The sequence below is a fragment of the Emydura macquarii genome, unplaced genomic scaffold (assembly GCF_026122565.2).
Source record: "Emydura macquarii macquarii isolate MOO-44397 ecotype Brisbane River unplaced genomic scaffold, CSIRO-AGI_Emac_v2 contig_1451, whole genome shotgun sequence".
NCBI classification, from domain to species: Eukaryota; Metazoa; Chordata; order Testudines; family Chelidae; genus Emydura; species Emydura macquarii.
Genome location: NW_027131588.1, coordinates 5,500,143 through 5,513,743, shown reverse-complemented (window position 1 = coordinate 5,513,743; position 13,601 = coordinate 5,500,143). Strand labels below are relative to the sequence as shown.

The following is a 13,601-nucleotide window of genomic DNA, read 5'->3' as shown; positions in this document are numbered from 1 at the left end:
TGCGTGCACATCAGTAAATCCTGCACACTTGTTCACTTAAGGACTTGGTGGAAATCAGGCCCAGAATTGTAACTGAGTGCAGAGTGCCAAACATAATTAAATGCCCTCACCTAGGTCTCCTGAATGTTATACTAACAGATTAGTCACAGCTGGCTTTGAGTTATCTGCAGCATCATGTGCTATCCTTATGTCCCAATGCTGTATGCCAGTCATTCCTAAAAGCTGCTTGTGTGCAAAGCAACTACTTTGAATAGCTTATGATTTAAACGGCAAAATGACTTGAGGGGGACAAAGGTGCTCTGCTCTGAGAGAGCCCTAGAAAGGACCCTCACTCCCAGCAACAGCCTAGGTCTCGTAGTCATTCTCGTCGCGTGCTAAGGCGGCGTCTTCTTACGTAAGAGGGGCTCAGCCACCTGCACGGGGATAGCTGGCAGAGCCTAGGGCCTGCAGCCTACCTGTGCCAGCAGCCCCCGCTCCCCCACGGACCAGCCCGCACGTTATTCCCCACGGGACCCGCCAGCTTAAGCCCGCTGCCAGGGCCCACAGAGGAGCAGCAGCAGCACAGGGACCCGAGCCCCGCCTCCCCAGCAGCAGCAGCAGCAGCAGCCGCGGGAGGAACGCGCCATTTCCCGGCTGTGGGAGGGGGTGGTGGTAGGTGCGTTAGAGTCTCCCTGCTCCCTCGCTTGTCCCGGCCCGTTCCCGAGGGAAGTGGTTGGGCTCCTCCCCTCTCACACGGGTAGGGCTGAACCAATTCTGTGGTGTTACCACCACCACCACCACAGCTCCGAGGGCTCCGCGTCCCCTCCAGCCCGTATCAGTTGGTGTGGGCCGCGCTGGCGGGAGGCAGCGCGGCGGCCGCTGCTGTGTGGAGGAAGCAAGCGGGCTGCGGGGCCGCGGCAGGTAAGAGGGCGCGAGCGGCCGTCTCGCGGCGGCCTCCCAGTGAGGCTGGGGAGGTGGATTGTCTTCGGCGCGCGCGGGGGCGGGAGCAGCGCTGGCCTGGCGCAGCCGGGGGGAGGGCGCGGACGGCAGCGGGGGAGCTGAAGTCGGTACTCGGGGCCGGGGCCCCTGCGCATTGGAAGGGGGCGCGGGCTCGGAGACTGCATGCCAGGAAGAGGGTCGGGGGGAGGGGCTGCGTGCCGGGGGGGGGGGGGGGTCGTGTGGAGGGAGGGGGAGGGAGGTGCGCATTGGAAGGAGGTGATGGGGAGGGTGTATGGATGGGAAGAGAGGCGCGCACGGAGAGGGGGCTGCGCGCACTGGAAGCGGACGTGCGCGGAGAGGGGGCTGCGCGCACTGGAAGCGGACGTGCGCGGAGAGGGGTCGCTGCACGCGCGGGGAGGGTGCATGGATGGGAGGGGCTGCGCGCACGGGGGGGGCTGCGCGCACGCGCGGGGCGGGGAGGGTGCATGGATGGGAAGGGAGGCGCGCACGGAGAGGGGGCTGCGCGCACTGGAAGGGGCTGGCGGGGAGGGGTCGCTGCACGCGCGGGGAGGGTGCATGGATGGGAACGGAGGCGCGCACGGAGAGCGGGGCTGCGCGCACTGGAAGGGGCTGGCGGGGAGGGGACGCTGCACGCGAGGAGAGGGTGCATGGATGGGAAGGGACGTGCGCACGGAGGGGGGCTGCGCGCATTGGAAGGGGGCGGCGGGGAGGGGGCATGGATGGGAAGGGAGGCGCGCAGGGAGATGGGGGCTGCGCGCTTTGGAAGGGGGCGGCGGGGACGAATCGCTGCTCGCGCGGGAGGTGGAGGTGGTGGGAGATAGATTTGTTTGGCAGTTTCCTGGAAGCACTTCGTCCCGAGGCCGAGCCGGGGAGCGGGGCAGCCCTGAGGGGAGAGCTCCTTTGACACCCCCTTCCCCCCCGTCTACCTCTGCAGCGGAATTTCAGGCGGCTAGGACCGCCTCTGCCATTCGCCTCAGCAACAGCCGACACATCGGTGGGAAAACATGAGCCGAGATTTCAAACCCGGAGACTTGATCTTTGCCAAGATGAAAGGTTATCCCCATTGGCCAGCCAGGGTGAGGCACCCCCTTGCTGCCGCCTCCTCTCACCTGCGCTTTCTCCTGCCTCTCGTCGTTTTCCCTTTCTGTTCCTCCACCCTTATTTCAGTCCATCCCTCCAGAGCAGATACATGTTAGTTAGTATCACTGTATCTCTTTCGGTTGGGGGGTTGTGTGGCGCAGTTTTTGTTTTACTTTTTACGGGGTAGATGTATTTTAAATGCATAGTGCATGAACAGGTTTCCCACATGGAGGGGCTGACATAATATGTGGTGTTGCTGGGAGTATTTTCCTAATCACATAGCAGATCTCACACTCTGTGCTTACTCTTTTTTTTTTTGAAAGCAGCAAAAATCTCTTAGTGAACTTTCTTCAGGGTTCTATTCACTCATTTAAAACTTTTTTGTACACAGCATTTTTGGGGGATCAAGGGAGTGCAAATATTTACAGGCAAAATTCAGTCTGCCATTTCTTACCATTTTAGTGTGACCAAGTGCATTGAGTTGTATTACATAGGTGATCCTCAGATTAGACTTCAATAATAAAGGCTATAGTACAGTAGTGTTACAAATTGTGAGAGTATTCAAGGGCATGGATAACATCAAGGTACTTTTCACAGATAGCTGGGCCTTATCTGTCAAAAAAACTGCTATGAAGGCATGTATTATGCTATTACATCTATGGGAGCAACAGTACCACTAAATATTTTGTTCACCAGCCTTAACAGTAGCCTTTAAAATGATGGAAGTTCTGAGACTGCTGTACTTCAGTTGGTGGTTTTGAGATTACAAATGAAAGATTAGTGTATAATTTATATTAATGAAGTGCTGGATTAAGAATTGTAAAAGAATTTTTTAGTGCCTATCTCTTTTTTAGAAATGTAAGGCATCATGCCAGTGCAAGTCATCAATTCATCAGGTTGTGGTGAGGAGGTTGTAGTTAGAGGAGCAGATACTGTGTCTAAGGGAGCCAATACTGCTTCTAACCATAATTAAGCAAACATTAATTTTGAAATATATTGACATTTATTGGACTTTTTTTGTTACATAAGGATTGCTAACATCAATCTGTGAGTCATATTGATATCTGCATTCTATTACATTGTAAGAAATGTATCTTTGAGATTTTTGTGTTGTATGATTTTTTTCTATAGCATTGTTTTTCAGATTTAATAATTGACATTTTAAAATGTTCCCTCACATATTGTTTTTGGTTGTTACTAAATATTTAAATTATCATAATGTAATTTTTTCCCCCTAGGTGGATGAAGTTCCTGATGGAGCAGTAAAACCTCCTACGAATAAAATGCCTATTTTCTTTTTTGGCACACATGAGACGTAAGTTCTTTAGACTAAAGAGCACATCATTTTCATTGCATTAATTACTTGACAGTAATTTAACAGCCTTCCTGTATATGGGGCATTAACAAATGATATTCAGAAATAGACAAACTTTTCCTCAGCTAATTTTTTTCAGAAAGATAGGCAACTTAAAATGGTCTTTACATTTACGATGAGGGTAGCTATCGACTGTTACCATTCCATGAGATGTCAGGGAGCTCTTTTCCTAGTCAATAAAAATAAAGAGTTGCTATGACTAAACTATCTGCCCCTCTATTTTGTTTTTTGGGGTTTTTTTTAACTATAGTATTAATTTTGACCTTACGCATCATCAGTCTTTATTTTGTTCTAGAGGAAAAGAAAATAAAGTTGTGGTAAAGCTGTTAGTTATAGTGCATATGTATATTATTGAATTATTCCTTCTTTCTATCTCTCTCCTTTCCCCCCTCCTCGGGAGGAAGGCTTCAAATTTGCTCTTCACTAAGCTCTTGGTCCCTTTTATTTCATGCCTGCAGTCCTGTGAAATACCCAAATAAAGATTTCAGTACCACATTTTGTAATAGAATATGAAATCTGTTTTGGAAGGACTGGCATTATGCTACTTTTTAATTATGTTTCAGTCCCTTTTTGTGGCCACTTAATTTAGTGAATACTGATGAGTAGTTTTCTTGAGCAACACAAATGTACATGACATGGTGAACAATCTGATTTTTTGGCATCTTACTGTGTGCAGTTCAAAGCTGGTTTTAGTACTTGTGCAAATTGTTCCATTTTTTTAATATCGCTCCAGAGGATTTTTTTGTTTTGTTTTTTCTCATTCTCATAAGGAAAAAATCCTGTAGAAATACCTTTACTTTTATTACTCTGTACCTATCTTAAAAAATGTCAGTGAGAAAATACAGCATTTTGACTAACTTCTTAAATAATAAGATAAAAATAAATTAAGCAAAAATATCGGCAATCCCCACTGACTTGGTTTCTACTTTACACTCATTTAAAAAAAAATTGTAACTGTCATGTGCATATTTGGTCCACTTTATTGTGTTCCTATCACTATCCTATCCTTCCACACAGCTCTTTACAGGATCAGGTTTGTTTTGTTTGTTTATACTCATTGTATCTTGTCTTAAATTTGATTGAAAGCTCTTCAGGGCAGGGACCATGTCTTCCTGTGTGTGGGTGCGTGCGCTAGGTTCTATACAGTGGAGCCCAACCCTTTTGAGTTTTTGTTTTGGCGTTACAGCATTACCAATAAGAATATCATCTGTGTGTTTCTTCCCCTACTTACTAAATGCCATTCTTGATTCCACAACTTGCTGCTTTTTATTCGTATTCCAGAAGGCACCTACATAGTGATTTCCGGGGCGCAGATCAGATCAACAGTAAGAAATCTACATGAGCCTACATAAATAACATTCAAAGATCTTGAGTAAAATTTTCAAAAGCTCAAGTTCCATTTTCAAATGTGATTTAGACTTCTAACTTATTTAGGCCCTTTAAAAAAAATTACTGCTACAAAATTAAAATATGGCAAAACTTGTGTTTGATAGTGTGGTAAATTCAGTTACGTTATTACAGATTATTCATAGGCTCTTATACCTTATAGTGTTGGAATGTGCAATATATTTCCCCTCTCCCTACTATTTTTCTCCTTCTAACCCAGAGTTCCAGATTCCTGCTCCTGAACATTTCATTAATGGCAAGTGCAACTCCCATACTGCTTGCTCGGTTTTCTTCCCTCTTACTGCATTTCTGATACCTATAATGTAGGCAGAGGGCCTCGAATAACCATCAGAAGGAGCAATCCACCGGTATGGAGCATATACTAATGGGATATATACTAATTTTTGTTTGACTTGAGCTGTGTGATCCACAGCAATAGGTGGCAACTCAGAGGTCCACCATAAAATAGTTGGAGCCATCAATTTTCTATGCATTTTCAATTGAATAATTTTATACATTTTGGCCTTGATCTTGCAGCGTGCAGAACCCTGTGCTTCTGAAGAGCTCCCCTAGATACAACCTTCAATGTTTTCATAGGAGTGATGTAATACATTGCTGTAAATTTTATAAAACTGAAGGCAGTCCACTGCTTTCAAGTTAAAGTCCCTTGCTTTCCAGGCCATCAAGTGTTAGACTGTTTTGCATGGTGCAGCTTTCTTAATTACATAAAGAGTGATTGTTTCCTGGCTCCAAAGGCACTCTTGTGCATTTCTCTACGGCCAAGGTTGGGGAAGAAGAACCACACAAAGCCAAAAAAAAACCATCAGACAATTATTTCATAACTTTTATGTAGCTTTGTAGTGGATTTGCAGCTTATTAAACATTAGTGTGAACTTGCATGATAATTTTCATGCAACTCAAGGTTTGAGTGTCTCCGGGTTTGCAGTGAATAGGATGTGATTGTTGGAATTGTTAAGCAATTAATAATCTTCTCTTCATTGGATTCCTTCCTACCAATATCTGAGGCATGAATATTACCTTTAGAATAATAGTAGTACTAAACATATTGATATTCATAATTTCAGTTTAGTTCATTTCTGCTGATAGAAATTTAATATCTTTTTGTTGTATTACCCAAAAAATGGGGGAGGAGGGGGTTGGGTGTGATTAGTCACAGGCAAAGATTTCTGACTTAAGAGAAATTCCATAACATTAATAATTTAACCTTTTTGTGAACAATACGTACTGTTGAAGTAAGAAATATGTAAATCTGGTGTGCCCACTGCTGGAATACTATGTCCAGTTCTGGTGCTGACAATTCAAAGAGGATGTTGATAAATTGGAGAAGATTCAGAGAAAAGCTATGAGAATTATTTAAAGGATTAGTAAAACTGCCTTGACTCTATCTACTTAGCTTAACAAAGAGCAGGTTAAGGTGTGACTTGATTAGTCTATAAGTATCTATATTGGGGAAAAATGTTTAATAATGGGCTCTTCAGTCTAGCAGATAAAGGTACTACATGATCCAATGGCTAGAAGTTGAAACTAGACAAATTCAGACTGGAAATAAGGTGTAAATTTTTAACAGTGAGAGTAATTAACCATTGGAACAATTTGCAAAGGTCCTGTTGGATTCTCCAGCCCTTACCATTTTTTAAATCAAGATTGGATATTTTTCTAAAAGATATGCTCTAGGAATTATTTTTGGGAAGTTCTTTGCCAGGTGCTGTTCAGGCAGTCAGACTAGATGATCACAATTGTCCCTTCTGGCCTTAGAAACTATGAATCTAAAAGTATCTTAAATAACTTACAACACTTCTCCTTTTGTTACCTGTATGAGTAGGACATCAGTCTCAAATAGACTTTGTAGCTGGTGGAAAAGAGAAAGTGGAGCTTATCGGAATTTAGGTATTGAACGTTGAAATGAACCACTGCCTCATAAAGAAGAGAACTTTTTTTTTTTTTTTTTTAAATGATTGGGTTTTTTAATGTGATTGGGCTTATACTTTTTTGGACTCAGGGGTATAGGTACAGACTTGAATGTGAGAAAGTACCACTGAGTTCTTAAATAGTGCTATTATCAACAAGTGCGTTGACACTAAGAAATTCTAACATGGAAACATAGGAATACAAAGAGAAGTTTAATGTGTCTTAGGCATGGCTACACTGCCACAATGGATTGACATGAGATACACTACATTATGTTACGTAACTAGTGTATCTTACGTCGACATACTTACGTCTGCGCAGCATGGTGTCTTCACGATGCTACGTCAACATGAGTGTCTCCCGTTGACGCTACATTGTGCCTTTTGGGGAGGTGAACTAATTCAACAGGAGAGCGCTCATCCACCTACTGCATCAATGCCTGCCACAGCAGCAATGTAGACATGACCTTAATGTTCTGCAGTGTCAAGGGAAATACTAGTATTGAGTACTTATTTTTAAATCTTGTTCTCCCAGATCCCGCATAGAAAAAGGAGCACTGTAGATACTGTGGATTTGATGTAAAAGGAAAGGTGCTAAAAAGAAAAGGCTCTTTAGTTATGTATCTCACACTAGTATTGATAATACCCTTTATATTTGCTGTCTACCTCCAAAGAGGCCAATTTTAATGGCCTTTGTATTTGCTGGTCCTCTCTGAAGGAGGCCAGTTCTTAGAGGTGACAAAAAACTACATGACTGAAAAGTTATTTTAAAACACACAATACTGGGAGGTGGATAATGAGGAATAACTCATTCTTTCTAGTCTCTCCATCAAAAAAATAAAATAGTTTAAAGTAAGAATCAGTTCAATATATTCAGCTGCTAATTAAGGAAATCACTCTGTTGGTTTGGGTAAAATCTGAGTATTTCTGGACATATAAAAAGTAGAAAAGTTTACTGACTGGACAAAATAAAAGTACATGAAATAACTTGTATCTTGTAAATTTGTGTATAGCCCCATACTCCGATTTGTCTGAGCTACTATCATTTAAAAGTAAAAAAGCTTTTCACACTTTTAAAAAGTATAATGATCTCAAAACATAGCTTTTCATTTTGATTTTCCTAGATAAGCTTCCTGTTCTGCAGATGTATGATGCACTAAAGGCACAGGTGTTGAGAACATATCTTCTTTAAGTATTTTAAGTTAGCAAAAATTAAAAATTTCTTCCTTTCCATGTAAGTACTGAAAAAGGGTTATACTAGTGCAAAATGCATAGTGACAGTGGAAACTGTATATTAGAATATCTGTGTAATATAATTAAGGCAACTACAACAAAATACACTGAAAGCAGTATGTATATCTTAAGCATTATGAGACTCTTTTATCATTCCAAATGTATTTTGTTCTTTCATATTGTGTTTTAACTACATTATTTTTTAGAGCAAAAACTTCTTGTTGCAAGATAGTACAGGAAATTATGGCTTCAGGCTAATGAAATTATCTCAAGTCATAGTCTCAAGATTTAAGGACTTTTCCCTCTTTATTTCCTTTTTTTTATTTTTTATTTCCTTACTGCTTCCATCATTTCAAATACCTAAGTAATGAATGTGGTTGCTAAATACTCTGTGTTTGTGTGTGTGTGTGTCTCTCCCCTTCCTGCCTCTCTCCCCCCATGGCAATATTAAGAATTTAAAATGAATTGTTGGAGTTTAAAAATTCTTTACCTGTTAATTTCAATTCTTTCAATTCTTACAGGGCATTTTTGGGACCAAAGGACATATTCCCATATTCTGAAAATAAAGATAAATATGGCAAACCAAATAAAAGAAAAGGCTTTAATGAAGGATTATGGGAAATTGACAACAACCCCAAAGTGAAATTTTCTCATCAACAGGTAAGTGATCTTTGTATGCATTGCTTACAAACTTGTAAGTATTATTGGTATTCCAGTCTAATTTTGAGTCAAATACCTTGTATTGTCCTGCTGTTGTGAAAAAGTAGAATGATAGCTCAGATGACATAGATAGGATAAATTATGGCTCTATTTCATTCAGTTGCAGGTCAGACTTTGACAGTGATATAGTTTGGAATTGGTCTTAAGTTTTCAGTAATAGGTAGGAGTGAGGAAATTTTTTCAGTTCAGCGATATCAGTTTACTATGTCAAACTTTTAGAAAAAGTCTTGGTAACGGTTTCATGGGTATTGCGGAAATCATTAAAAGTTGAACAAATTTTCTAGTGATCGGAATCAGGATAACATTGCAGATCTCAGCTTCTTAATTTATTCATTTTTAAGAATATCTTCATGGTATCTTCAGTGATATGATAGAACCTTAGCTACTGCCCTTCTTTCAGTTTATGTAGTTCACTTTGTATGGCCAAGCACTAATGCTCCACAGATATTGTCTTAACATTTCAACAAGTGATCTCATGGCACACATTTTCCTTACCTTGTTATCTTGCGCTGTCCTCATGCTCCAGTGCTTGGGAGCAATGTGGCATCTTCCGCTTATCCCTGCATCTATCCTCCAAAAGCCATCATGTAACCCTACTGATACAGTCCCTTGTATTTGTAGTGATTCCTGATCTGTTGGCCTCCTGTATAAACATCTGCTGTACAAATTGTCACCATGGGTGCATGCATGCTGGGATTGGAAGCCCACATAGGATTATTTTACATTCAGGTACATCACTTGTAAACTGTGTGGAGCAGGTGCCATCTTCTGTTTGTGTGGACAGTGCTTAGGACAATTAAGCCTGAACCTTAATGGGAACCCCTAAATACTATTGCAAAACAATTTTCAAACAAGCAAGCAGGGAAGCATCAGCTTGCCACTTTGTGCATCAGGAAGCCCTGCATGTGTGGGAATGGGCTCTGCTCCACAAGACATCTCTTGTTTCTATATGTTGAGCAAGGAAGAACATGATTGCAGACAGGTTGGGTGTCTGGCCTTTGATAATCCCAAACCAGGGGTTCTCTCCCTGACATTGTTTCCTGACAAGATTGAGATCCAGAGGTGTGGTGACTTTGAGCAGATGAACATATTTTCCTAGCATCTCAAAAAAACCTTCCTTAAAGCTACAATTCCAAATGGAAAGACCTGAAGTATGGTGCAGTAAGGACATATGGATCTCTTTACTTGATATGTACAAAGGTGGCTGTATAAGTGGCTAGATGCATCTTCATCTTTCTGAGTGTGTCTTAAAGACTAAGTGCATCAAGGTATATTTTGATAGCTATTTTAGCCTTTCGTGAACTGGTCTAAGGCCAGCCACCATCTTCGTAGGACTTTACCATCAGGATTACATGGGGTTAGACTCTCAAGTCACTCCTTTCGACCCCTACACCCCGAATTAATTAATTTAAAAAACATTTTTATCATGGGATATTATGATGCTTCATGGTGGTACCCAGGGCGTGAAGCACCTCATTATCACTTGCCCCTAATGTGAAGTAGCCTTGTCTGTGCCTACCATGGTTCAGCTGAGCTCCCTGACTGCTAGCCATGGGCAATATAAGCACTCCCATCTCAGTCTGTACTCTCTCTGCAGGCTAGCAATAGTTATGCTCCAACCTCTGAGCATCTTTGAGTGTCCAGCCCCTTTTCCACTGGACAATCTCAGTATTCACAGATCCACTGCTCCCAAAGAAGCAGTACACTCCAGCTTACCAGGTTCACCTCAGATCACTTCTCCATTTAATAGACCGCATTTAGATGTGTTTGATACAGTAAAAACAAGCAAAAGTTGATTTAATAAAGAGGGGAAATTCAAATTAAATCAAATAGAAATATTGAGAACAAATAGTTACATATACAATAAAATCATAATATGCATTCTAGTACTTAGACTTATTTAACTTAATAATTTCATATCTTATAAAGCAAAGCTCACCCCACAGACCTTTCAGCATCTTTCAGCCAGGCCTGATTGTGATCTTTTTTTTCCTTAAACAAAACCCAATGCCAGCTTGTCCCCTACACAAAGAATACTGTGTGTCTCTTTGCAACCTCTGATATATCACAACAGTTCTTTGATCTGTCTTCATGAACCGGACAGCCTCTTGCTGTATATTTTTTCCTGTACATTTTGCGATGTCTTGTTAATTTCACATTTCCCTTATAGACATTTGCAACGCAGCCATATTGTCCTTCACATTTTCACAAATAACTGTTGCTGAAGTCAGCCTCCAGGAAGGAATTCTATGTTGCTCTTCCTGTACCCCAGAACTTGTTAGTAAGATGGAGGAGGCTGGATTCTTCTTTACAAAAAGAGAAGTTTTTTACTTCAGGATATGCTTATTGTTTGGTCAATTTCTGCATGTTATCATTTTTCTGGTTCTGGGCTCATTCTGCTGGATGGCATGCTGTGCAGGGGTGAAAAGACTGCATTTGTCAAGACCAGAGAACATAATGCAGTAGTCAAGATGTGAGGTGAAGGGGGTGTGAATGAGAGTTTCAGCTGTGTGGATGGAAAGGAAGCATCTTAAAGATGTTATGCAGGAAAAATCCGCAAGATTTAGATATGGCCTGGATGTGAGGATTTAGAGAGCCAAGTCAAAGATGACACCCTGTCAAGGATGACAGGTCTATGACAGGGAGGTTGTTGGTTGTGGTGGTGTCCACTCTTACTGAGAAGGTAGCGGGAAGGGTTTGGCGGGTAGGGAGATTAAGCAATCTGTTGTGGTCATAGTTAAGGTTAAGATTCTGTCACGGGTATTTTTAGTAAAAGTCAGGGACAGGTCACGGGCAATAAACAAAAATTCACAGAAGCCCCCAACCTATTTCTGAATTTTACTAAAAATACTCTAGGGGAGGGGGGTACAAACAGGCTGACCCAGCCTCAGCTGCTGCTCTGAGGAGAAGGGGGAGCTCACCACCAGTCAGCAGTTTGGGGAGGGGCTGGCTATTTCTCAGCTGTCCAGGGAGTGTGGGTGAGCTGGCTGGCTGCCAGTCAGCTGTTCAGTGGACCCTGAGGGAGAGGGGCTGGTCCAGAACAAGTCATGGAGGTAAAATCAAGAAATTTGTGAAAGAATCGTATCTTTAGTCATGGTGAGCTTAAGATGATAGACATCTAAAAGGAGATGTCAGAAAGATTTAGATTTTAGTTGAGAGAAGATGAGTCCAGAGTAAAGAAGCAGATCTGTGAGCTGTCATCATAGAGATGATAGTTGAATTTGTTGGAAGTTCAGAGATATCTCTTGTACTTTCCCTGAGGCACATTTTTTTTCTTGATTAGCTTTTCTTTCTGGAAGCTTCACTTTGTGCTGTGCTAAATGGCAAAAAACTTAATGCAGCGTTCATGTTGCCAAGTGATAGCTCTTGCCCTTCCAGAAATCAAGTTCAGCAAAACTCAGATGTCTTAAAACCGGGAAATAGAGTTAAGGTAACCTTAACCTTAAGGCAACCTTAACTCTGTCCCCCCCGTCAATAACCATTGGAATTATCTGCATGCATTCCAGCTGCATTCACTGCTAGGTGTAACTATTGAATGGTGACAGAATAAGTAGTAGTAGCTTGAAAGAGCAGTGATTGTGATATGAGGAGATCTGCAACTGATTCCTCCCATGTGTGTTATCAACCGGGAAGAGGTATATATGCACCTTGAGATTCCAATCTTCATTGTTTCAAGACAAAATTGTGTAGGTTGTCAGCAGAACACCGGGATTCACTTGCCATGGGTATTGTCAGTAGGAAGGTGGGATATGAAAGCAGTCTGTGGTTTTAATGATGAGTAGAAGAATATATAGTTTAGGTGGTATCCTGTGTGCAAGTGTGAAGGAGCTGTAAAAAGGTATGAAGTGGTTAAGTTTTACAAATGTATTCTGTCGGGGAAGTGTGCTCAGTGTTTGAGTGCAGGGGAATGTGCAGTAATTCCTGTCCATTGCAGTGAAAAGGTGGCGTGCAAGAATGTATGTTGTGTGGACCTTTATTCTCTGTATTTCCTGGTTTTCAGAAGTTTGTTTTGCTGAACTGGATGCTCTGGAAGGGCACAAGCTATCACCAGGCAACCTTAACTCTGCATTAACCAAGTTTTTTGCCATGTAATTTCCTATATTTTTAAACGGAAAAATATTTGTTGGTAGAAGTTTAGTGGTCATGTAGGCAGTTGTAGTTCTCATCTAAGTTTGCAATTGATGTGCTTCTATGGCTAGGTAATAATAAAAAAATTTTAGCTTTTATATAGTGCTTTTCATTAGGAGATCTCAAAAAGTTTTCATCATTATCCCCATTTTACAGATGGGAAACTGAGGCACGGAGTGGTGAAGTAGCTTACTTTCAATCATTCAACAGGCCATGCATAGCTAGGAATAGTCCCAGTCCAGTGGCTTTTTTAGTAGGCCACACGGTTGCTTTGTGGTTCCTCAGTGCTCCCTCTCCTGCTCTGTATATTTTGCTATAGTGGACTGGGATATAATAGTCATGCTTTGGAATGTTTGCAGTATGTAGTTGTTGGCAGGGCCAATGAGAGAAATCTCATTCATGGTTGGTCCCAAAACCTTGACAGTTTTACTACATAGCTGTTATAGTATGAGAAAAGACTCCTTTTCTACCTTATGCTCCACCATTTCCTTGCAACAGGTAGCTCCCCTGTCAATATCTCCAGCTCTTGATTCCCCTTCCCATTCCATTAAGCCATTAATTGGCAATGCAGAAACTACTTACACGTAAGACTTTGCTACCTGCTGTCTCCAGCCCTATGCTTTTGCATACACCTGTCACAGGCAGTGACTTACTGGAGGGCTGCATGCTACCTTAGTTATTAGCCCAACCTGCACACTAAGATGGGCCCCTCATTCTCACTACTCACCTCCAGCTGGGACTCCTGTGTTGCTTTAGTGAGGCTTTCCCAGCCATGTTCCGAGTGCACCCAGTCCACTCCTCCAAATTGGGTC

The 13,601-nt window shown here is 42.1% G+C and overlaps 1 protein-coding gene across 3 annotated transcripts in view; it reads left to right on the top strand.

Annotated features, from left to right (window-relative positions):
- The first annotated feature begins 441 nt into the window (after positions 1-441).
- The window catches only part of PSIP1 (PC4 and SRSF1 interacting protein 1), a 50,810-nt gene continuing 37,650 nt past the window's right edge, over positions 442-13,601 (top strand). The window contains exons 1-4 of one of the 3 annotated variants that reach the window (XM_067553114.1): positions 442-900; positions 1,874-2,015; positions 3,258-3,334; positions 8,463-8,601. In XM_067553114.1, the coding sequence (XP_067409215.1) occupies positions 1,944-2,015; positions 3,258-3,334; positions 8,463-8,601 (288 nt within the window). In that variant the 5' untranslated portion in view covers positions 442-900; positions 1,874-1,943. The remainder of the gene's footprint in view (positions 901-1,873; positions 2,016-3,257; positions 3,335-8,462; positions 8,602-13,601) is intronic. The other 2 variants (XM_067553116.1, XM_067553115.1) reach the window with 2 other exon arrangements.